At 38.1% G+C, this 25,088-nt stretch overlaps 1 protein-coding gene across 3 annotated transcripts in view; it reads right to left on the minus strand.

Moving 5' to 3' along the window:
* The window catches only part of LOC126261714 (5'-nucleotidase domain-containing protein 3), a 149,102-nt gene that overhangs the window by 35,581 nt on the left and 88,433 nt on the right, over positions 1 to 25,088 (minus strand). For 2 of the 3 annotated variants that reach the window (XM_049958563.1, XM_049958564.1), the window contains exon 8: positions 4,955 to 5,106. In XM_049958563.1, the coding sequence (XP_049814520.1) occupies positions 4,955 to 5,106 (152 nt within the window). Of the gene's footprint in view, positions 1 to 4,954; positions 5,107 to 9,807; positions 10,193 to 25,088 lie in introns of those variants that run through there. The other variant, XM_049958565.1, reaches the window with a different exon arrangement.

The raw sequence follows: 25,088 nt of genomic DNA on the forward strand, positions 1-25,088 counted from the left end.
ACATGCTCTGCATTCTTGATTTTGATGTCCAATAGTTTCAGCAAATGCTACTGGAAATAACAGATCTGCTAGGATGTAGCAGCAAAGAAATACTTTCACCATATTTCTTGAACTAAGATGAAGAGTATATTACCATTTAACATATCATGTTACAATACACTTCACTTCATAAATTTAAAGTATCTTTTTTATGTATGTAAAAGCCTTCAAATGAAGATGTGAGCTAAAACTTTAATGGTATGTATAATGCCAATACTGGGAACTTACTGTAAAAGTAGATTACCTTCTGAAAACAACAGTTTACAATATCTAAACGTAGACATTCCCAGGCAAAGAAGCTTTGATAAGTCCTGCTGTTTTTGTGTGTCACATCCTGTCATCTTCTGACAAAATGATTGCCCATAAAATCTCATCACTCATAAATACAGCTGTTATTCATCAAATTTTTATGATTTTTATAAAACAAGGGGCATAGATGGTACACATACATCCCACTGACTAACTGTATTGTTTTCCAAGTTTGCTATTTTCAACATAATGTCACATTTTCTACTTCACCAAATACAGATGTGTAAACATAACATTTAACTGATTTATTTTTTCTTCTTACATATTCTCAAAATCATGATGCATGCGTAGTAGGTGCACATCAACAGAAATATTTTACAAAAAAAGGAAAATTGTGAAACTCTATGCCACAGTTAGTTACAACAGTTATCTTGTGCAACAGAGCTGGATTGTTTCTCCACTTATCACAGCATATAATAATTCAGAATTTTACGTAATGTTTCTATATATCCAGCAAAACCAATACAAATATGCATGCACCAGCTGTTGCAGAACTCTTAAAGATACAAGAACCTTTTCTACAAGTCAACTGTCTTTTTTAAACAAAGGATACATCACTTCTACCGTGAAGCTAAATTTTGTGTCCAAACATTTTTTTTTAATAATTTTCCATGCATTTAAAAAGAAATAACTTACCAATTGAAAGAAATATCCATAGAAATTGTACAAAAGAGGGGAAAAAGAGCCATTTAACATTACATGTACACACCAAATGTTTCATAATTAGATCAGCTAACAATAACTTTAAGGTAGCTTTCAATAAGAGAAAAGGTACTGTCTGTTATAATGTATTTTCGTTACTGCTAAGAAAATGTATATTTGCAAAGAAATGGAGTGAACAAATTTTGTTGTAAAACAATGCTACTGAGTTAGTCTATAACGATGTAGCAGTATCAGAAACTGGAACATACAAACAGTGTTAATGATCTGTACAAAAAGCTTAATTTACTCTAAACTACAAATATAATATAATTAGCTTGCAAATTATAGTCGGCAGTATTTGTTTGGCTGCAGCAGGAATTATTTCAAAATGATGCATAAGTGAGACAGTGTGACTTCATTTGAATAAAAGTTTAGATGAAACATGGAAAACAGAATATTCTGAAATGACTGTTATGTAATTGTTTCAAAATAAACATAAAAAATACAGAGGTCACGCTTCTATGATTTATTTCCTACACTTTATTAATCTGATCTAAGATTCTTCAGAAACTCAAATGCTACATGTAGTATGTCTGACAAGGAACTACATCACAACATATCTACAACAATTAACAAAACTGACTGAAAAGTGTATATCCATTCAGCCACTCCCCAATCAATTGGGAAAAAGTAAGAAAGATTGTAATACTGTCAAACACTTGACTGTTTTATTTCTGAGCCCTATGCTATAAAAATATATTGTAAATAAAATGCAACCTGAACAACCACCAGTCGACTACAGATAAAACTGTTATGAATGAAAAGAATACTTTTAAAGTGCTGATGGCTTACATACTTTAACTTTCAATTAACTAAACGTTTGAAGAATGCTCAAAGGCTGTATATTAACATACGAAGAAATGGAAATGAAGATGAGTGTGAATAATTTGCAGATGATGCAGGGATGAAGGAGAACGATCAAACGAAAAATAGAAGTAAGCTAATTAAGGTGACATCAGTTAGTTGTATTAAATCAAAAAATACTATCTGGATCACTTTTTTCTTTTACTTATGGTGCATGGTTTAATTCTGTCCTGCAGATTCCCTTGGGTATCATTCATACCACTGTTGACAAACAGCACATTGTGTGCCAGATCTAAATATGATCTGCAGGGCAGATCCAAACCAGTGGGGAAGGCACTGGTCTAGGGTAGTCCGTGCAACTGTGGTAGCCACAATGCTATGGTGGTGTAGTGGTTAGCACAACTGCCTATCAAGAAGAAGACACCAATTTCATGACTGCAATAGAATTTTTGGGCAATGCTGTGTCACAAGTCATTGTTAATGGTAGATCAAATGAGAAAATTCCCATCAACAGATTGGTCAGACAAGGTTGTCTGTTACTACAGTGTCCTACACAATAGCTTGAGATCCTCTCATCCACATCATATGTTGTGAGTGCCAAGGACTTTCAATAGGAAATAAAAGGCTCACATCCAGAGCTTGTGGTGATGACTTGGGTGTTTTCAATAAAAGTTCACGAGATGTGGACATCTTACATAACATCCTCTGATGGTACAAAAAAGCTACTGGTGCTATTGTTAACCCTAAAAAGAATGTGATGTTGCAAACTGCAAATAATAAATGGAATATACACCAGAATTGATTTACTGCCAAAAATTAACACCAAATGTTAGGTGTCATTATGGCAAATACCCACAAAGAATGGAGGCTCTCAATTGGTGAACAACACTACATAAAATAAGAGTGATAGTAAAAATCCATGCAGGTAGAAATTTAACAATGACAGAAAAAATCAAGTGGAGCAACCCACAAATACTCACAAAATACAAAATACAAGAGAACAGTGAGAGAGAAACTGAAAAGCACCAAGGATGCACAGTTCTCATATAAAATATGTTTTTTGCAAGGAATGCTTTGTGTATAAACACTGAATTGCTCTAAAACATTACTCAGTATGATAGTTGGAGATAGAAGTATGCAAAGTCAGCACTGATTATGGACTCAGGTCCCCCCAACACCCAAAAAGGTAGAGAGAGCTATACAGCAAGCGATATACTGGTTTATATGGAGGGGGTGGACTGGGACTAACTGACTGGCACACAAAATGTGCAGCACTACTCATCAACAGAACTAAGTGTGTGATAGAAAAGGGATCACACTTGCCAATTGCTGCACTTTCTCACAATATTGTCAATATCCCATGTTCATGAAACTTTGTCCAAAATTGTTATGTCACTGAATGCTACATACCAACAGGTGTCCTGAGAAAAGGAAAAGTTTGTAACATGGCCATAGCTCTCAAAGGAAAACCAATTCCTAATAAATGAAAGCTGCAACTACCGCAGCAAAACTGGAAAATCTTGTGGGAAAATTTAGTGCTGAAAATAATACCAGAAGTTGCCAGATCAACTTGGTATAAAGTCATAAACTAGACAATAGTGACCAACTCCAAGCTTTACTCCAACAGGGATGTGAGTCAGAGACAGATTGAATCTGTGCAGTAATTTAACAACCATGGGCTGGTACATCAGACAGCCTGAGTGTGGTTTTCAGGCAGATTTTCATGCCTTTCTAGGAAAATGCTTGGCTGGTCCACAAATTCCACCTCAGAGGATATGATACACAAACTGTTAAAATATGATACCATGCAAAACAAAGTTTATGTGATTCACTGACATGACACACATGATTTCCCTCCCTTAAGTTACCCTGATGATTGTGGCATCAAGAATAGTGTATTGCTGCAAAATTAAATATAAACAATACAATAAAGTCTGCTACATCCTGAAAAAGGAAACCATTCTAGACACAAGAAGATTGAGAGTCATAAAAGTGTGAAGCAGTCCATCTCTGAAGTCATGAAGGCACTGGGCATTCCAAGAAGACGTTACTGAGGTACAATAAATACCACATATACCAATATTAAAGTGTAAATTAGCATCAAACACTGGTGGCTTCTGGGGCTTCAAAATTTAAGAAATGGATCTTGTATCTGTCACATGTTATTTGGCATCTGTTGCCATAATGGAATGTACTTCTTTTCACTTCCTTTAGTAATAGTGATATGTTGAACTTCAAACTGCCCAGGACAAGACTTTCTCCATAGTTCTATCAGGATATCTTGAATGATGCAATAATTGTGTTTATGAATGTGCTGCAGTCATAATACTGGAACCTGAGGACCAAAGATTCAAAAACAATAAACCAATTTTTGAAGTACCAACTGTTAAAGTTTTTGTGGCTTTGCTATGTGAGACATCTATAAATGACCTTTGTGGGGCTGTTCATTGCATTACAATTTTCATAATTGGAAAATGGTCAGTAGGCAATGGTGATGAGATGTGTAAGCAGATTTCACAAGTCTAATTCCACACCTACACATAATGGGTTTTTGGCTGACGGCATAAGATTCTGTTTATGGTGAACTGTCCATCTCAAAAGAATATTAAACATGGTGGTTCCACTGAGGCTTTTCACAAAAAGGCAATATTTTAGATAACGCCATTCTTTGTCTTCTCCTCCCAATTTTATCATCAACTATACAAATCAAACACTGCAGTTTACAAAACAAAATCATCTGCACTAAACAATAACAAGATACAGTATTTGTATGTAGCACAGAAGATGCCAATATGCAAGAGTTAAGAAAATGTTCAAATTCAGATGACTGAACAACTTCTAGAAATACGTCGGTCAACAATTCCGAATCAGTAGCTGCTATACTTTCCTTCTACATTTAATGCAAATGTCCAACAAAATTATTACTGAACTATCCAAGCATGTTATGCATGTATGACATTTATGTTATTCCTAATAGTAATTTGATGTTTTGCTTTACCTTTTTTAATGTGATTGTGCATGTGTTGTCACTATCAAGAGAAAATGATCTTTTCTACAACAGCTGATGAAGCATCAGTTAATAAACTATGCTACAACTTGCCTGAGCTCATCTCTTTCAGCCATCCATTTTTTGAGTTCCTGTAAAGATTCAGGTTCATCTCTATCTTGATGATCTTCTATCAGTTGTGTCAACATTTGCAGCCAATTACATTGCTGCTTGAACTCAGGGTTATTAAGAGTTTCAATTTCATGCTGGAAATACAAGAGAACAGTGAGAGAGAAACTGAAAACCACCAAGGATGCGCATTTCTTAAATAAAATACGCTTTTTTGCAAGGAATACTTTGTGTCTGAACACAGAATTGCTCTGAAATATTACTCTATGACAGTTGGAGATAGAAGTATGCAAAGTCAGCAACTGATTATGAACTCAGTAAGGGCAAATATGAAATATGGAGAGTCACAGAGTTTCTTACAGGAATTCCTGATTTTGGTCCACATAAATGAGCTTCCAGAAGCTTTATAAAGAACTGTTGCAAAACTATAATATAAGTTAATGCATCAAACATATCAGTTGAGTATGAATCATCTGCAGACAAACAATGTATGGCTCAAAACAATTAAAATAACTTCATCAATAGACATGATAGCTCATGCAATCAATGAAATACTGTGAGTAAAACTCCTTGGTATCAGCCCGATAATAAGTTAAAATGAAGACAACATCTAGATAAACTAATAAGATGCTCAGTTTGATACGTCTTCTGCTTGTATTTTAATCCTCTTTGTCAGTGAGGGAAATGCATTGCAGATATAATTCTGTGACTATGTCAGCTTACAGTGCACCTTAACTATTTCACACCATTTACGGAATGTGTTTTGGCATACAATAATCATCAGTAAGTAAATCAAAAAACTACAAAATAAAAAGGAAGAAAATAACTATTACTGTTAACATATAATTGGAGTAGTTCATAGCAAACTGAAGAGACCTCTCAATATGTAGTTTCAAGTAAAAGCAGTGCCATTTGGGTCACAAGTTAGAGGTAACAAGAATAAAGAACCCACAGTAAGAAAATAAAATAAGATGGCCATTATGTGGCATTAGTCTAGTAGCTACATGTCCACTCTACAATCTTAACTTTATCAGTGGTGTGGTACAAAATAACAACATGAAATACAATACTTTGAAATTAATTCACGATGGCGAATTCCTTGAGTTAGTTGGTTAGTTATGTGTTCCATTGATCAATAGCATGAAAAACCGTTATGATGTGGAATGTGTCAAATGCACAAGAAATGTGCTCAGTAAACAAGTTTTGCTTTCTTTCCTTTTTTCTTTTTGTTTACATTATAGTGTTATACCTAAATATTTCTACTATCTATCCCATTCCATTAAATGGCACAAAATGCATATATTATATGTCCAGATTTATTTACTCATATTCAAGAATTCATCTACGGTATAGAAGGAGTTGTCAAGGAGGTATGATTTCAGTTTGTTTTTGAAACTATTACTGCTGTCTATCAGACATTTTATTTCATCTGGTAATTTATCAAAAAGTTTTATAGCAACATATTTTACCCCTTTCTGTGCCAAAGATAGGTTAAGTAAAGGATAGTGTAGGTCTTTCTTTTTTCTGGTATTGTAATCATGAATGTCGCTGTTGATTTTAAACTGGTCCATGTTGTTGAGAAAAAATTTCATTACTGAGTAAATGTACTGTGAAGCAGTTGTAAGAATTCCTAAACTTTTAAACAGATGCCTACAAGATGTGTGACTATGAAACCAACACATTATTCTAACTACTTTCTTTTGAGCAGTGAATACCTATTGCCTAAGTGTTGAGTTGCCCCCGAATATTACTCCATATGACATCAGAGAGTGGAAGTATGCAAAGTACGTTAGCTTACTAATTTTTACATCCTCAAATTTGAAATTATTCTGATTGCAAAAGTTGCTGAACCTAGTCACTTTAGGAGATCCAAAATATGAAATTTCCAATTAAGATTCTCATCTATAAGTACACCCACAAACTTAGTATGTTCTACCTTGGCTACTGACTTCTTTTGATGTGTTATGTTTATTGAAGGAATTATACTTTTTGCAGCAGAAAATTGGATGTACTGTGTTTTTTCAAAGTTCAGAGCAAGCCCATTTGCCAAAAACCAATTAATAACTTTTCCAAAGACCTTATTTGTATCATTTTCTATCGGACTTTCTTTTACTGGATTAATAATTATGCTTGTATCATCAGCAAACAGTGTCAATTCAGCATCTTTTTTCACATAAGAAGGGAGGTCATTCACATATATCAATAACAGGAGGGGACCCATGATTGAACCTTGTGGTACACCTAATGTAATTTTGCCCCAGTTAGATGAAGTGGCAAACTCCTTTGAATCACTTGAAGCATATAAAGAGACTTTTTGTTCCTGTTCTGTAGATATGACTTAAACCACTCATATGCTGTTCCATTTATACCATAGAATTGTAATGTCTCTAACATAATGTCATGGTTCACACAGTCAAATGCTTTGGATAAGTTACAGGATATTCCTACTGGTGACATTTTACTATTTAAAGACTCTATTATGTGGACAGTGAAATTGTATATTGCTGTCTCATTGGAACAGCATTTCTGAAATCCAAACTGTGATTTACTAAGTATCCCATTACTGTTGAGATGGCTAACCACTCTTGAGTACATTACTTTCTCAAAGATTTTTGAAAATGCTGTAAGCAAGGATACTGGCTGGTAATTATTGACATCTGTGGTTTCCCCCGTTTTGTAGAGAGGCCTGATAATGGCATATTTTAACCTGTGTGGAAAAATACCCTGAGTCAGTGATGCATTACATATGTGACTCAAAACATCAGCTGTAATAGCTCCACATTGTTTTAATAACTTGTTGGAGATGTCATCTACTCCAAAAGAACATTTATTTTTCAAAGATTTAATAATTTTCCTTATTTCACAAGAGGTTGTTAGATGAAACTTAATCTGAATAAAATTTTTCAAAACTGACTCTTCCATGTACTGCCTGGCTTTTTCTTTTGAACTATTCTCACCAATTTTTTCTCCTACACTTAAGAAATGATTGTTAAATACATTAGTTACCTGTATACTGTTGGTTAAGATGGTCTCATTCTCTTTAACAGTAATACTACTTACCCCAGTGGTTACTACCGAGTGATGTGGCACAGTGGTTAGCACACTGGACTCGCATTCGGATGGATGACGGTTCAATCCCGCGTCCGGCCATCCTGATTTAGGTTTTCCGTGATTTCCCTAAATCGCTCCAGGCAAATGCCAGGATGGTTCCTTTGAAAGGGCATGGCTGACGTCCTTCCCCGTCCTTCCCTAATCCAATGAGACTGATGACCTCGCTGTTTGGTCTCTTCTCCCAAAGAACCCAACCGGGTTGAGCACCTTCACACTTTTACTTAATGGTTTCTTAATTGTACACTCTGTTAGGTTTTGTAAGTTAATCAGTTGTGCATCATGGTTGGATAATCCATTTACCACAGGGAAAGCAGGCGTTTGTTCTACATCCTCTTTCTGTACAAATACATTATCCATTAGAGTACAAACGTCCTGCCGGCCGAAGTGGCCGAGCTGTTCTAGGCGCTACAGTCTGGAACCGTGTGACCGCTACGGTCACAGGTTCAAATCCTGCCTCAGGCATGGATGTGTGTGATGTCCTTAAGTTTAAGTACTTCTAAGTTCTAGGGGACTGATGACCACAGCAGTTAAATCCCATAGTGCTCAGAGCCATTTAAACCATTTTTACTAATGTCCTGAGCTATACATGTAGGGAAACTGATCACTGATTCCAAGTGATATGTTGTTAACAACACTTCTAGTTCATTTTTCTTATCAGAATTGCTTAGAAAGTTAACATTGAAATCACCACTGATTAATAACTTCTCTTTGTCTGACAGACAGCATAATAGGGAGTCAAACTTTTTTTTATGAATAGCTCCCAATCTCCTAGTGGAGACCTGTACACTGTTGCTAATATCAACACAACATTATCTAGCTGAAGTTCACATGCACAAACTTCAAAGTGCTGATCAACACAGAATTTCCTTAATTCAACAGTTCTGTATTTATACCCTTGTTTTATGAAAATGGCAACTCCTTTATCCATACTAGATCTACAAGTGTAAGATGCTAAATGAGCTGTATTAGGTACAGATCTACTACCCAATCTATACCTAACACAGCTGACATCAAGGAAAAGTATTTCGTACGTCCATAGATCTCAAGTGTCTGTTCTTTCAGATATGATTGTATGAAATACAATTAAAAAAAAAAAAACATTAAAATAGTTCTGTCTATATCTTTACACAACCTAAAATAACACATTATTGACAACTGTATTGTATACTGATGAATAAAAGAAATGAAAACATGAAACGTAGACTTATTCACTTATAACACCTTTTGTTATTATAATCAAGATTAGGTCTAGTTCTTTGCTGATCTCATGTTCAACAAGTGGAACTTTTAGGCTCCTTAGGACTGTACATATGAAACACGCCTAATAATGTTTTCTTGAAGAACAGGAATCAGTGTTTATAATTACATCTGTATTAGAAGGCATTCTGGAAACACTTATTTTACCATTCCCATTTCTTTGTCTGCCAACTACATATTGGTAAGGTTCACAACTCCATCTGAGAAATAATGCATTAGTCTAGTGACTTCATGTGCATTCTATGCAAGTATTTTCTTTATTAATAATAACAACTGTTTACTTGGTGACAAGGGCAATATTCACAATATTTATTCAAAGCAAGCATTAAAAAATCACATGAAGTCTATAAACACAAATCTAAAGAAGTCTTTTCAAATAATTTGGAATTCAGTAGACTTGTTTGCTGTACTGTAATTCTTTAACACATCAACTGCCATGAGGCTGCCGTGGACACAGCAGAGCTCCATGTCTGATGCCTTGTGTCCTCTGAAGGCTACAAACTATACTCTGTTTAGTACAGTATATCTTGAGATGGTGCGGTGATCTTGGATTGAAGAGGTATTATCAGTTTAGTCTTGGTCGCAATTGTGGCTTTTTACAGCTGCTACAGTTTTCTTGGACTCCAGTGCCAGTACCAATACAATGGTTGTGACCATCATTGATATTGTTATTAACTGTGTCCACAAATTCATATTCTTTTGTAGAAAACTCTGATAATGCTGAATCACTGACATCAAAATCACATTCTTTCCAATATTCTCAGTGATTCTCTCTCAGTGAAACCAGTCATTTATTGACATTTACAGTGTTGTGCCATCCAATCCCACAGGATGACAGCAGGGGATCCATTTTACCTACAACCATTTATGCTTGTTTTATATGATAAAGCAAAACTCAATGTTCATACCAAAATTAGCTGTCATCTTTACAATGGAAATAGAGTGACAATGAAATTTTGTAAGAATTAGTACAGAAAATTCTGTCAATAGTAAAGTTGGAAAAAACAAAGTTCAAAACATTGAACAAGATGATGTACCTAATTTCCTGTACACCACCATCAACTCAATCAAGGACTACAAATTAATGCATGCACCATATAGAGGACTAAACCCAGTTGAGCCTGTGGCTACTGTGGGCAAACAGCGTCAGGTGTGGCACTTTGCCGTCTCTGCCAGTGGCCTTGTGGCAGTTAACATGTTAATGACCACTGTGATTAATAGTTAGAATCAGCTGCAAGTGAACTGCTATTTCTACAACTGTAGATACAATCACAACATTCAACTACAATTTTTGAATTTTATTATGATAAATTGTCATAATTTTTACCTATTTGAATGTAAACATTCTGTGCTTGTTGTTTTATTTAATGTTTTGTGAAAAGAACATAAATTTACAACTAAAATGAAACCAGCAGAATTTATGTACTGCAGAAGGAAAAGCACTTACAATTATTATCGCTCAGGGACACATCAGACTACATTCATGCCTAGTTAGTCTGTAACATGAGGCAATCCTCATGTCTATAGTGACAATGAAGCCAATATTTCAGCTCACAGACTTCTATTGAGCAAAAAAATAGTATTGGAGTGAAGAATAGAATTTTTGAGGTGCCTGCATCTATGTCCAGGCAGAGTATGGCTGCCTGGTACACAATGCTTGCATAATGAGTATAAACACCTAGGGGCACTAAACAAGCAAGGAAGCAAGGAGCAGGTGCCATAGACTGTGCAATGGAATCTGTCAGGAACACCTGATTCAGCACCATGATTTCACTGCAAAGGAGGCATAACAATATTCTGTTAAAAGGGCAATATGGAGTAACTACTCCTAAAGACTACTCAGGAATGTCTTTCAGTCTTGCATAAAAGAATACTCTGAAGCTCTGAAACTAAACATTAATCTAGCAGAGAACACTGACAGGTTTAAAAAACTGGAGCATATTCAGTCACCCATATGGAGGAATCATCATTGACCACTTTATAACCCTCCCCTCCTATCCACTCACTGCTCAGAGTCTGGTCATTCCATCTACATCAGTGATATCAACAGAAGGCCAGCTCTGTTAGCTGCAGGAAGACCTGTTGACAAACAATGAACTGTTGCCAGCTGATGCCTTTTTAGAGTCTATTTCTACAAGTCTGCAGCCATCTCTCTCTCTGTATATGTGTGTGTGTGTGTGTGTGTGTGTGTGTGAGAGAGAGAGAGAGAGAGAGAGAGAGAGAGAGAGAGAGAGGGAGGGGGGGGGGCAGGAACTTCAATTCTGGGCATTGCCATCCTGCCAATCACAACCATGACTGACTGAAGATGAAGGCCAGGCAGATCTTCCACATATAAAGAACTAATCTGTACAATTGCAAGCTGTTCACCTTGGCAGCAGGATGCCTGGTGCCACCACTCCTTGGCAGTGTGTGTATCACCTTATCAGCTAATGCTGAGACCACCCCTTGGGCTTGCGTCTGTGTAGCTGGTAGGACTTCTTCCTTCTCGCCATCATGACAATTGCCATAAGAGGTTTCTCGCCATTATGACAACTACCATAATGGGTCTGCAGATCCTAAGTGCAACTATGCTCAATGAGAGCGCTAAGGCTTCATTGGATGTCCACAGTCATGCTAAGCTGTGGAGACATGCCAGCCACTGCTCCACCCAGCATGAGGCTAAGGAACTAATTGCGGTCAGCACCAGGGACTATGACTGCAGATTCCACCATGGGCTTTGACATGACACCTAGAGAGTTCTTGCAGCAAGGATGCTACCAGGCCATGCTGAGAAGGAGACTGAATCACTGTAAAACTCTCAGCAATAAATGGATATTAATGTAATGCTGTCTCTTTGACAACTTGGAAGTATCACAGGTCCTCACCAATGCCACTCCACTTGACCATCCTGAACCCTCGTCAGGGATCACATCCAGTGAAGCCCTAGGCTACAATGGGTTATGCCAGTTAAGTGCATAAAATGAATGAAATTTTATGCAACATTGTTCTTTCCTTTTGAGGTATGAGTACTTTGTTGTATATAGGAGATATGTCCAGTAATTGGCAATGCATATAGGTTTCAGATGTAGCATGAGATCTCTTGGTTTACAAATCTCATTACCTATGTGGATTCATATCAGAAGCAGTGTGATAGTACAATGGTGGAGAAAGAGAAGAACAAGATTTGTTTGATACTGTTGTCTTCAAAAGTGGCATCAACAGCTTCAAGTTGGAAAGACAGCTGAAACAAGGCCCAATAGACTCCAGGTACTATTATAAATCACTATGAACTGCTTAGTGGCCATTTTTGTCACTAATATAGGAATATGTCCTTTCTGTCACAGCATCATTGTATTCAGTGAAGAGACACCAACTCTGAGCATGACTTCTTGGATGCAACTGGAATTGTACCTTAAATTTAAGTGTAGTAAAATTAAATTGCAACAGCTTCATACCCAAGACAATTACAGCAGAGTGTTTCCTTATAGTTTTAACACGTTATCATACACAAAGACCACATGACAAACAATCTGCAATAAAAGGAGTGCAACAAGTCATACAGAGATATACTGTTTACTGACAACAGAAATTTTAACTGAAATTATACAAACAGGCATTAGCATAACTGACTCCAAATTCAGACTGTGAAAATTTTGTTCATAAAAAATTTGAAATACTTAGAAAAAACACATACAGGATAAACCAAAACTACAACAACAATTTTTCACGGGTGATAGTATGGGCCAAAACAAGAAAAGAAGTTTAGTAAACATGGACTCTGAAATGCATGTCTTAAGAACTAAGAGCAATTGTTCACCTTCACTACTCTGAAAAACATCAGTTCTACTGAACAAGTGGTAACAGCTCTTAAGGTATAAATTTAGAGCCATGTTTACCAGACCTCTTTTTCTTGTTTTAGTTTATACTATCATGTCTGAAAGTTTATCGGTGGAATTTTGATTCACTCTGTACATTCGAACTTCATTGAGTCAATACTGATTTCATTTGGCAGACAGAAACGTTAGAGGTTATTTGTTCTTCCACAAAATTCTGTCATTAGTCAGTAAATACTGAATTATAAGCAGCTTTAATGTATTTTGGAGCTAATACTCCATATTCAGATTCCAGAATTTTTAATTGGTGAACTCAAAATCATTACAGGAAATTAAAGTGCGCGTCATATATCTTGGCGGCCGAGTTTAGGTTCGTTCTGCGCATCTGACGTCACAAAACACAGTCAGCCAATGAACAGAGAACGACGTTGCCAGATCTCGACTGCAGTGCAGAGCACGGACGAGTGTCTTCAGTTTTAGAAACGTTCAGTCATAAATAAAGTAATTGAACAAAAGCAATGTCTTGATAGCAGACTTTCTTTTATAGAAAGTTTGGAAAAAGCATTCTTTATACCAATTGCTTCATATTCTATTAATTAATTAAACCAAACAAGCAATAAGACTCCTAATTCAGGCGATAGCAAGGAAAGGTGTTTGTTTCAATCTCACGAACTGCTTTTTCGCAATAAAGAACAGCGGTAATTGTTTATTTCGTATTGTACTTCGACGAAGTGTGAGTAATTCATAGTCATACCAACAGTGTTTATAAGTAGTTGCGTGCGGTGTTAAAGTCCTTATAGAGTAACACCGTTCAATGAGCTGAGGTAGCGTAACGGTTAAAGTGTTGGGGTGCCAAGTGAAAGGTTATGAGTTCAAACCTTGCGCAGTGCTTAATATTTTCTGTATTTAAAAACAATATTGGAGTGCCTTACTTCACGAATTTTATTCGTTTGAATGAAATTTCTAGTGCTTTGCCTCTTCATTAACTTTTTCGCTGCTGCAGACACGTGCTCCCCGCATTCCGCGCTGTGCGCGATTTTGTCATCACTGCACTTCTCGCCTGTGCAGACACATGGTGTTCCCACTGCTTTGACACACTTATCATTCGATTTCACAAAAATTATTTGGCCAAAAAATTTGATTTTTACACGTCTTCTTGACTGATACCTTGCCCCCATAAATGACTTAATTTTGTTTTGATGCGCAGCATTAAATGTAGTAAACCATTGCACGGAATTTTGAAGAGTTTGCAGAGGTAAAAGTCCATAGCGTATACTTTCCGTATGGTCGATTTTAGTTGCCACAATGTTGAGAATGAAATGTGGACAAGATACCTAAATTTCATATAATATTTACTGTATAACAATATCTCATTTAATTTAAGTACCACATAGGTGTCGTATGTAATATTGAGAAATATTCCGTCTTTCGCGACTGTAATAAAAGTTTTATTTACACAGGGAGCGTTTGGCTTTATTTTAAAGCACTTCCATCAGTGAAAGGTATGGCACATACACAATGGTATTCATGTTCTATTTCTTGTTTTTGTTCCACAGTCGCAGTTTTACCAATGGTATTGAAATATATCCCTCTTCTGCAACTGTAATAAACGACTTATTTAGACCAGACGCGTTTCTCTCTTTTGAAGCATCATAAGAGGACTGTATTTTGTATCCTCCATTGCCAAGTCACCTTTCTTAGTTTTGTGCTGCGGTAGCACAATATTCAACGTTTGTGTTGGCTCATCAGTGTTTTAGCAAATAAATGCTGTTTGTGTGTGCCACACACAAAATTGTATTTGACATAGCTCTGAGCACTTCACTGCCAGACGGTATATTCAGGTCCTAATGTTTTTGTAAGTCCACAGTTTTGTTTAATGTATTTTGTCTACTTCCTTTTGATTGATTGAAGTGCTTTAAAATCAAGCCAAACGTGCCCAGTGTAAGTAAAACTTTTGTTACAGTCGCGAAAGGTGGAATATTTCTCAATATTACATACGACACTTATGTGGTACTTAAATTAAATGAAATATATAGGTATCTTGTCCACATTTCATTCTCAACATTGTGGCAACTAAAATCGACCATCCGGAAAGTATACTCTATGGACTTTACTTCTGCAAACTCTTCAAAATTTCGTGGAATGGTTTACTATATTTAATGCTGCATAATAACTGCGTTGAACATCGAAACAAAATTAAGTCATTTATGGGGGGAAGTTATCAGTCAAGAAGATAGGTAAAAATCTAATTTTTGAGCCAAATAGTTTTTGTGGAATCGAATGATAAAGAGTGTCAAAGCAGTCGGAACACAGTGTGTCTGCACAGGCGAGCAGTGCAGTGACTTCGCCCACAGCGCGGAATGCAGGGAGCACGTCTTCGTAGCAGCGAAAGGGTTAATGCGGCCGTGGTGGCTATACTTCATGAACTGCGCACTCCCCCCTAAACGTAAGCTTGCGAACTATGCTATACTATGGCGCTGCTTCTCTTGGCGCGTGCGTCGTGTGCAACTGGCAACGCAGCAGTCTCCCGCGTCTAGGCGGGCATGCGCGAGCCGCCAAGATAAAAGAATTGAACTATAGTCAACCCTGTACATCAGGAATGGGCAACTGTTTCAGCTCAGGGGCCCTTTGTGGAAGTGAAGCTTAGTGGACGGCCACAACTTTGAAAATGATTGCATTCAGTAGTTAACTTGGCATTTCAACCAAGGTATAAAGTGTACCACAAAAATCAATAAAAGTAAATAAAATAAAATAGTGGCAGTCTTATTCATTTTATTTTTGTGCTAATTTCATATAACCTACAGCTGCATGTACAATGAATTTTATATATAATCAGTTTAATGAGACAAATGTACCATAATGCCCCTTTCTAAAAAAATGTTGAAATCACTAGTGATATTGCTTGTTGAGATTCTCATCACAGCCTGTAAATTAATGTCTCTCAAAGAACATCTATATTTACTCTTGTTGGTCTTTGAGTAAGAAAAACTTTGCTCACAAATACACACATCAAAAAAAGTTTTGCGTCACCACAGTACCCAGAACTTCCGAAGACAGACGTTGACTGTGGGTACTGTATCACAGACACAGTCCCTTTGACTGTTCAGAGATGTCACTGAACCCACTCAAAGATGTAAACAACCATGCATGAGCAGTGCCTATTAGACATCGTCTGACAGCTGATCAGTTCCAGTCATTCCACTAGGTAGGAGGTACACAGATCATGTTGTCTGTAGTTCAGCCATGCCTAGATGGTCAATAGTGCGGTTCAATCCTGTGTGCATTGTTACTTTGTGCCAGGGAGGGCTCTCAACAAGGGAAGTGTCCAGGCATCACAGAGTGAACCAAAGCTATGTTGTTTGGACATGGAGGAGACATAGAAAGACAGGAACTGTCGATGACATGCCTCGCTCAGGCTGCCCGAAGGCTACTAATGCAGTGGATGACTGCTACCTACAGATTATGGCTTGGAGGAACTCTGACAGCAATGCCACCATGTTGAATAATGCTTTTCGTGCAGCCACGGGACGTCCTGTTACTACTCAAACTGTACGCAATAGGCTGCATGATGCACAACTTCATTCCTGATGTCCATCGCGAGGTCCATCTTTGCAACCACGACACCATGCAGCACAGTATAGATTGGCCCAAAAACATGCTGAATGGACCGCTCAGGACTGGCATCACGTTCTCTTCACTGATGAGTGTCACATATGCTTTCACCCAGACAGCCGTCAGAGACGTGTTTGGAAGCAACCCAGTCAGGCTGAACACCTTAGACACACTGTCCAGTGAGTGCAGCAAGATGGTGGTTCCCTGCTGTTTTGGGGTGGAGTTATGTGGTGCTGATGTACGCAGCTGGCTGTCATGGAAGGCGCTGTAACAGCTGTACGATACTTGAATGCCATCCTCCGACTGATAGTGCAACCATATCGGCAGCATATTGGTGAGGCATTTGTCTTCATGGATGACAATTCGCGCCCCCATTGTGCACATCTTGTAAATGACTTCCTTCAGGATAATGACCTCGCTCAGCTAGAGTGGCCAGCATGTCCTCCAGACATGAACCCTTTCAAACATGCCTGGGATAGACTGAAAACGGCTGTTTATGGACGACGTGACCCACCAACCACTCTGAGGAATCTACGCCAAATCGCCATTGAGGAGTGGGACAGTCTGGACCAACAGTGCCTTGATAAACTCGTGGATAGTATGCCATGACAAATACAGGCATGCATCAATGCAAGGGGACGTGCTACTGGGTATTACAGGTAGTGGTGTGTACAGCAATCTGGACCACTACCTCTGAAGGTCTCGCTGTGTGATGGTACAACGAGCAATGTTTGGTTTTCATGAGCAATGAAAACGGTGGAAATGATGTTTATGTTGATCTCTATTACACTTTCCTGTACAGGTTCCAGAACTCTTGGAACCAAGGTGATGAAAAACTTTTTTTGATGTGTGTATAAGTTGACCCGAATATAAGGAACATTTTCCAAGTAATTTCTATCATATATGGAATTTTTTCACCAAACAAAGTTTTTAAAAATATCAGCATTAAATACTTCTCTCACAATGTGACCTGACTGCACGTCAATAATTTCAAGTTGCAACTCTTTAGGTGCTCTGCCAGTATGGCAGTGATGGAATAAAAGAGAGAATTGGCCTGGGGCTCAGTTTTCTTAAAGTCCTGAAGCCTCGAAACTCTGCAAATGATCCCTCATCTTAGTAGAAGTACTTTCAGGCACTTCATTTTTTCCTAACACAGGAAAATGTCAATAATTATCTTCACTGCTTTGCCTTTCAAACCAATCTAGTTTTGCTTTGAAAGATTTTACACATTTACACATTTCATGGGCAAACAACTTCTTTCCGTGCAATGTCACACACATTTCATTCAGTTTCTCAAACAAATCAGGTGCAGACACAAATTCAGATCTCCATTCTCACATCCTATTTTTGTAACACAATCGTGAGATATCTCCTTCATGCCCAGAAATAAAGAGCATTTTATTCTGCAATGTCCATTCTTTTTAACAGTTTTCCCAGGCTCAGCTACCTCACACTGTTGTGGCAAATTACATTTTCTTGCTATGTCTCCACATTCTCAAGAAAAGTATTCCTAGAAGCTGTGCAGATTATAATTTGACTATTAGAACCTGCATGTACTTGATATGACAGAACCGGGCTACACAAAATCTCCCTCAAACAATTAACAGTAGTTTTATTGATCACAGCTACAGGAGGCAGCAAAAAACACGTCTTGTTCAATCATTCTGTGCTTGCGATTCAAAATCATAACATGCAGGGAACACATGTTAGCAAGTTACTATGATGTGTGAACAGGCACTCAAGTCTTGATGCACAAAGGTGGAAGTTGTACTGTGTCTGTGAAGCTGGTGTGGACACATTCAGGCCACATGCTCTTGCAATCAATGTAAGAATTCCTGTTGATCCTCCCTTGATTGTGATGGAGCATTTGTTTCCATGAATTCTCCTGGAAGCCTCAACATCTTGCCATACACCAGTTATGCCAAAGAAGTGTCTATATCTTGTTTGAAAGTGTTTCTGAGGCTGAGTAATACCATGGGAAGGGCCTTGGTCCACTCAGAATTGTGGCACATCAGTGCTGTCTGATGTGAGTGGTGCCATTTCTCAATCAGCCTATTACTGATCCCATGGTAGCATGTTGTTTTAGATGAGCTGTGCTACAAAACTTCGTGATTTGGTCAAACAGGTTGGATTGAACTTGTCATCCTCTGTCTGTTATGATGTATACTGGATGGCCCAAGCACAACAGCCAAATATGGCCTGAAAATGAAAGCCAAGGTTTCTGCTGTAACATTGTCCACTAGTGCAACTTCCAGCCAGCAGGTGTAACAATCTAATTGTAAGTGTGTAGGACTTGCTGTCAGATAATGGCAATGGACTGATGACATCAATGTGTAGCATATTGAAGATATCCCCACTGTAAGCAATAGGTAGGAACAGCCATGGTTTTGATGTGGTTACATCACAATGTAGCTTGACATAATTGCCTGGAATTTGGAAAAGTTGGACATTCAGACAATCAATCAACCACCACATTGTCAATGCCAGAGATGTCCCAGACATCGTGCTGAACTGTGAGATGAACATTAGCTGATTGTGTTGCCTAGGTGGAAGATTCGTATTGTTCTGGCAAAGAGCATAAGATACACAGATATACAGGTTGCCCAAACGCTTACGGGAATCGCCAAAGTGTGCGCGAGTAATGAATTGGTGGGCAAATGTCTATAAGGTACAATACATATGTAGAATTATGGACAGTTGGGATTGTGAGTCTCACGGGAAGTGTGCAAGGGATAAGTCCCTGCAGTCACGCTATTCATCTGTGTCTTCGGTGGCTCAGATGGATAGAGCGTCTGCCATATAAGCAGGAGATCCCAGGTTCGAGTCCCGGTCGGGGCACACATTTTCAGCTGTCCACATCGACGTATAACAATAACACCTGTTGGCAGCTGAGGTTGTCAGTTAGTCATCATTTATTCCATAAGATACCAGTTTGTGGTCAGTGTAGATAATGAAGTCTCTAGCTTCAAGGTGATGCCTGAGTATTTGACAAACTCATAAATAGCCAGAAGTTCTCTGTCATATGTGCTCCACAGCTTTTGTGAGGGTAATAATTTGTGCAAGAAGAACACAAATGGTTTCATGCGTCACTATGCCATCAATGCAACACTGCATGAGTTGCCATCTGGCTAGTGTCAACTACTGGTGCCAAGGTGCAGTAGGCTCAGGATGAGGCAGTAGTTTGGTGTCTGTGAACCTCTTTCTGGTTACTTCAAGCACCACACATACACTATTAGTCCATGGTATAGTCAAGTTACTCTTGTTCTTCTGGTCAGTGAGCACTGCCATTAACAGCTCCTGTAATTCAGCAGGGTGTGGCAAGTGACAGCAAAAAAAATGTAACATGCCGATAAATCAATGCAATTCCTTGCCCTTATTTGGTTGTGAAATCCTCTCTTGCAATGGTAGTGATCCTGCCAATGACCTTGGAAATTCACTTGGGTCTGGTGAAAGACACATTTAGCAGTGTTTAGGATGACACCACAGTGTTCCAGCAACTTAAATACTTCTGTTAAATGATGCTGATGTTGCTCTGCCAATGATGAAAAAATGAAAGAAAAAGTTAGGCCCTGTAGCACCGAGTCCATGAAGCGATGCCATGTTTGAGCAGTGTTCTTGAGTCCAAAAGTCATAAATTTGCTCTCAAATGCGCCAAATGGAGTGATGATCACTGTCTTGGGAATATATTGTTCAGCTACAGGATCTGTTTACACAATTTTGCACAGTATAGGATGCTAAAAATAACTGCAACTCTCAATGTATAATTACAGTCTTGTCACAATGGCACTGGCTATCCATTTGGTACTGTTCTGGCATTCAGGTCTCTGTAGCCACCACAAGGCCACCATGCACTACCCTTCTTTAGGAACAAACACAGCAGTGAGGACCAGGGACTGTTGGAAGTGCGCTTTACACCTTCACGAATCATACTGTTAACTCTGCCGTCACAATTTTAAGATGATATGGAACCAAACGTCGTGGTTTGCAAGATGTGGAGGGATCACCTGTCTTCTCGATGTCATGGACAGTGGCATGCCTTTCCTCCTAAGGTGCTCCTGGGGGTCGTGTCAGAGCTGAAATTCCATGCAGCAGCTATGTGCCACATGACTTACTTAGGCAATATGAGCAGATGCCTCAGGCCAAAATCCAGATGCTGTCAAGCCTTTGGTGTTTTCAACTAGGCATGAGTCCTTCATCTCCATCAGCAGATTGTAAAGAACGAGGAAGTCTGCTCTGATGATAGGTTCATGCGAAGGCTCATCATAAACCTAGAACTAGTTCCAAGCGCAAGGTGCTGTACATAGTTATGATCATCTTGTTTGCAGCAGTCAGACAGAATAATGTGGATGGTCACTTCCTGTGCATCATATTCCATGAATAGAAGGACAAACTGGCTCCAGAGTCTATTAAATATTTCCAGCGCACAGCCAGAACACATACAATAGCATTTCTTACAGGTTTATATTTTGTGATTCATTTCTGTAACCCTGATTTCCATGTCTTTTGGACTGCACTATACAGGGTGTTACAAAAAGGTATGGCCAAACTTTCAGGAAACATTCCTCACACACAAAGAAAGAAAATATGTTATGTGGACATGTGTCCGGAAACGCTTACTTTCCATGTTAGAGCTCATTTTATTACTTCTCTTCAAATCACATTAATCATGGAATGGAAACACACAGCAACAGAACGTACCAGCGTGACTTCAAACACTTTGTTGCAGGAAATGTTCAAAATGTCCTCCGTTAGCGAGGATACATGCATCCACCCTCCGTCGCATGGAATCCCTGATGCGCTGATGCAGCCCTGGAGAATGGCGTATTGTATCACAGCTGTCCACAACACGAGCACAAAGAGTCTCTACATTTGGTACTGGGGTTGCGTAGACAAGAGTTTTCAAATGCCCCCATAAATGAAAGTCAAGAGGGCTGAGGTCAGAAGAGCGTGGAGGCCATGGAATTGGTCCGCCTCTACCAATTCATCGGTCACCGAATCTGTTGTTGAGAAGCGTACGAACACTTCGACTGAAATGTGCAGGAGCTCCATCGTGCATGAACCACATGTTGTGTCGTACTTGTAAAGGCACATGTTCTAGCAGCACAGGTAGAGTATCCCGTATGAAATCATGGCGGTGAATCGAGGAAGTACAGTACATACTGACGAAACTAAAATGAGCTCTAACATGGAAATTAAGCATTTCCAGACACATGTCCACATCATATCTTTTCTTTATTTGTGTGTTGGGAATGTTTCCTGAAAGTGTGGCTGTATCTTTTCGTAACACCCTGTATACATACTCTACGAGGGCACTGGGTGAAGTCTCTTAAAACTCAACAAGGGAAACTATCTAAGGTCGTCCTTCTGTATTTTAAATGTGATTTCCCATATACTCAACACTATTTTATATCAGGGCACCAGACAGATTTCTTAAATATTGACAACGGTTTTCACCTGTTACGATGTTTGCATGGCTGTCAGGCTATGTATTTAACACCTGTTGTACCAGACAATCTGAAGCTGTCTTAAACAAGATGAAATGCATTATTGGCAAAATACAAAATAATAAAGCCTGTTATGCAGCCAAGACCGTTTATCTCTACAAAATTTACAAAATCTAGACATTCAAGCCATTTCACTCTCTGCTTACCATAAAATCTGTATAGCACTGCCTACCAGTTGGGCCTCTGAGGCCCACATTGTTTAAATTGACACTATTTTCACTACTTACAATGTGTTTGACTTTTGAGGTATAAATACTTTTAAAATGATGTTATTTATTTAAAGTTTGTATTAAAAAAAACACAATTTTCGTTCTTTTACTGGTGGCTTTTATTCTTATTGCAAATCTGCGTAGGGTCTACAGACGTTAGCAGAATGGTCTGAGCATACAGGTTTAGTGCAGTTATAACATGTAATTTGACTTTTTCTATCTTTCTTCTCTATGCAATTTGCACATCTTCTCCTTTTCTTAGCTGGTGGTTTCACTGCCCTTCCGGACCCAGTGCTACTAATGAATTCATTGTCTTGCTTACCCCTGTTAATTGGTTTCCCAAATTGATGATGAAAGTCCAACATTTAATTTTTTAATTGGTAGCCAGCATCATCCAAATCATGTATGCGTTCATTACCCTTACATCGATTATGTTGAAGGAAACCACCAATGGCCACCACCTTGTTTTTCTCTTCACATTGTAGCATCGGATCTTCTGGTCCATAGTGTTAATGCCATCCTCTGTGGCACTGTGAGTCATTATAACATCAAGCTTCTTTGCTTGTGATGGTTTTTTTTTTTTTTTTTTTTTTTAAGTACTGACTAGTGTCAGATCTTCTGCTAACAAATAATGAGCTAAATTGAGAGATGTAAGAAAATTATCACCACGATATTATGTTCAGTCTTTTCATGTTCAGTCACCAGGGTTTTCACAACATTGCACGGCTCTGGTTTCTTCCACAAATACACTTCCATCTTCCAGCAGTAGCTTGTTGCACTGTCACAAATTGCCCAGAACTTTATTCCATATCCACCAGGTTTTGGTGGAATGTATTGCTGAAATGGACAGTAACCATGACCAACTGTTCATCCAAAGTCATGCACCATCCTGGAATATAGACATCCCTACAGGTAATTTCCCATCTCTAAAACTTCTCTGATTTGTTTCAGTTTGTCACTTGACCTGTGTTCACATCAGACTGCTGCATTGTCAAAGTGCATCATTCTCAGAATAGCATGGAAGCAGTTATGAGACAATTTCATTGAACAGTGGTCGGCCATTCTCAACACTCCAAAGCTGATGATATCTTCATTTTCAGACTTGCAAACTCCTGTCAGCATCAGAATACCAAGAATTTTTTTCATTCCATGCAAATCTATATCCAACGAGTGCTTGTAAAAGATTCAACATTCCTTGTTGGTCCCCATACACTTTTTGTTAATGATGGGTACATGAAAGAACATCTTAAGACAAGATTCTACATTATCAGAGTTCCTAATTGAATAACTTGTAGGTCCCTGGTCTTCTTTTAACACATCCTTTTTGCTCCGTCTAACAGAAATTCCAGCCTGTGAAGCTGTAACCAAAATTTCACTCCCATTACAAGTTGACAATAATTCACACTCAACAGAATTTGCGCTAAATTGTTCTTTTCTATCTTCACTAAATTGTTCTTTTCTATCTTCATAAAGGGATTCTTCATAATCATCATCTTCATGTAGTTTTGAGTTTTCAGTGCCATCTACCTCTTTATCATCATCACTGGAAGATTGACATTCACTAGGTGGGTTTTCAGAATCAGAAGACTGCTCTAATAATTCCCTTATGTCCTCATCTGATAGTCCTCTTCTCCATTATTTTCAGTTTGTAGAACCCACAATTGCCTAATCGCATGGGCCTGCTAGGCCCTTATGGGAGGAAACGTGCACCAACGCTTTAGCATAATTCCATAGGTATGTTTTATAAATTTATTTTTAAAATTATGGTTAACTTGACAAATTAGGAAAAGTCATAAAAATTAATTAAAATAAAATGTATAGTTACTAATAGAGAAGTTATTAAACATCACAGACAGGCCTCCGAGGACTGATGGTATGTAAAGAGTTAGGTGTGTCTGTCCATCCTTCTCCATTCACTTATGTATTATGGTACCTGGTAAGTACAGGCTCTTATTCTTTCTCAAATGTTTTTTGAGTTCTGATTCTGACATACAATTTTCCAGATTTTCTCAACCTATACACTGAACTAAGGATTATATCAGGTAAAGAAATTACTATATGACAAATAAATGTATGAAAAAGTATAATTTATGTAACATGGTAGTAGTTGTAATTCAGAAAAATTGAGAAAGCCATTAAAACTAAAAAATACATAAAAGAAAGACAGGATAAACCCGTATTTGACGTGCAGCAGCAAACACAGGAATGAAAAGTTATGGTAACTCTAATGTATGTAATCAGAGGGTTTTGCATTCAGTGAAAAACATGACAGGGTTTGGTGGAATAGGATTATTTGATAGAAGAGCCACCCATGTCCCATGCTGAGGGGGAGAAAGTAAGACAAGGTGAAAGAAATTTCAGCACTGAAATACTGGTAGGCAACTGACTAAATCAGCAAATCTGCAGTTTTATCAGGTAGAAATAAGATAAGAGGACACTTGAACTACAAGTCTAAATGAGATACTGGGCAGTGGAAAAAAAAAAAAGTTTTGAAGTTGAAATAACCAGGATGTTGGCTAATGAAATATTTCCCACAGAACTGCAATTATTTCAGCAAAAGCTTAAACACTTTGTTTGCTGCATTTATCAAAAATTTAGAACTTCATGTCATGTG

Source organism: Schistocerca nitens, chromosome 1, assembly GCF_023898315.1.
Source record: "Schistocerca nitens isolate TAMUIC-IGC-003100 chromosome 1, iqSchNite1.1, whole genome shotgun sequence".
NCBI lineage: Eukaryota > Metazoa > Arthropoda > Insecta > Orthoptera > Acrididae > Schistocerca > Schistocerca nitens.